The 1286-nt window shown below is 50.3% G+C and overlaps 1 protein-coding gene across 4 annotated transcripts in view; it reads right to left on the bottom strand.

Moving 5' to 3' along the window:
- Positions 1-746, bottom strand: part of LOC104856514 (RNA-binding motif protein, X chromosome) — a 124102-nt gene extending 123356 nt beyond the window's left edge. For 2 of the 4 annotated variants that reach the window (XR_778661.1, XR_778660.1), the window contains exon 1: positions 31-105. Coding sequence is in view for 1 of the 4 variants with exons in the window: in XM_010615949.1 (XP_010614251.1) it covers positions 31-256 (226 nt within the window). In the remaining 3 variants the exon portion in view is untranslated. Of the gene's footprint in view, positions 1-30 lie in introns of all 4 variants that reach the window. The other 2 variants (XR_778663.1, XM_010615949.1) reach the window with 2 other exon arrangements.
- Between the last annotated feature and the right edge of the window lie 540 nt (positions 747-1286).

Consider the following 1286-nt stretch of genomic DNA (forward strand, 5'->3'; position numbering starts at 1 on the left):
TGGTGGCCTGGGCCACTTTGATGGCCTTACCATCCAGGGACTTGCCGTTCAAGTCACGAACGGCGGCCTTGGCGTCCGCGGGGCTCTCGAAGGTGACGAACGCGAAGCCTCTGGACTTGGAGGTCTCTCTGTCTTTCATGAGGAGCACCTCGATGATGCGGCCATACTTGCCGAAAGTGGCCTCAAGCCCCTTCTCGTCAGTTTCGGCGCTGAGCCCCCCAATGAAGAGCTTCCCTGGGCGGTCGGCTTCAGCCATAGCGGGTTTCGCAGGCCGCGTGGCGAGAAACAAGATGGTGAGGAGACGGCGATGGCGGCGCTTTGTGAGAGCCCGCTGGTCGACGGTGCCTCCTACTGGTTGGCTGGCGCGTCGCGGAGCCCAGAACCCCAGCTTCCCCTGCGCGTCGGTTTGCGGGGACGGCGTCCCGTGTGGTCCGCAAACTTGTGGCTGCTACGGGTTGTGATTGGCTGGCAGACCCTGCAAGCTGCCCGCCGTCAGAAAGTCGGGTTGGGGCCTTCACCCCGGGGTTAAACTTGGACGGTTGACCCCAGCCGGCAACGTCTTCAGCGCAGCGACTAAATGAAAGCCGTTAGGTGGGCGGGGGGGGGGAATATTTCCCCATTCCTCGTAACGAGAATTGCGTTATATTCCAATCCTAGTTACCAGCGCCATTTTCAAACAAAACAAATATTAATTGAATAATGAAAATAGGAATTAGTTTTAAAGTCTTTAACATTTAATAAAAATGCAGGGGTTGTTTGTTTGTTTTGTTTTGTTTTTCTGCACGTCAAAAGGGAAGAGAGACTTGGTGGATTGGTGGGGGTGTGCGGGGTGTTTGGTGAATCCAGGTCATTCTTGGGCGTGAACCGTTTTTTCTTATGTACCATTTTCTCCAATTTGTCATCTTTTAAAGGTTTATAGTTATGTTACATTCAAACTGTTCTTAACAGAAAAAGAAAAAGCACAGAAAGTTGACTTTAGGACGAAAGGCAAAACATGAGAAGAGTGGGACCCAATGCCAGTCCCACCTGGATTCTTCACTGCAGGCAGCAGTTTGAGCCTGACACCCTAGAACTTTCGATCCTTCTGGAAAGAGACAGCAATCTCAGCAAAGCAAAACTCCTGGGTTCATTCAAACAAGTTTTATAATTCATATTTGTTCTTTATGATATTCTCTGAATAGAAATTAATGTAAAAAGTAAGGATGAGCAAATCTGTGCTTGAAATAGTAAAATTTAGCCAGGTGTGGTGGCGCAGGCCTGTAATCCCAGCACTTGGGAGGCTGAGG

Source organism: Fukomys damarensis, unplaced genomic scaffold (assembly GCF_012274545.1).
Source record: "Fukomys damarensis isolate Sample0158 unplaced genomic scaffold, DMR_v1.0_HiC HiC_scaffold_16, whole genome shotgun sequence".
In the NCBI taxonomy this organism is placed as follows: domain Eukaryota; kingdom Metazoa; phylum Chordata; class Mammalia; order Rodentia; family Bathyergidae; genus Fukomys; species Fukomys damarensis.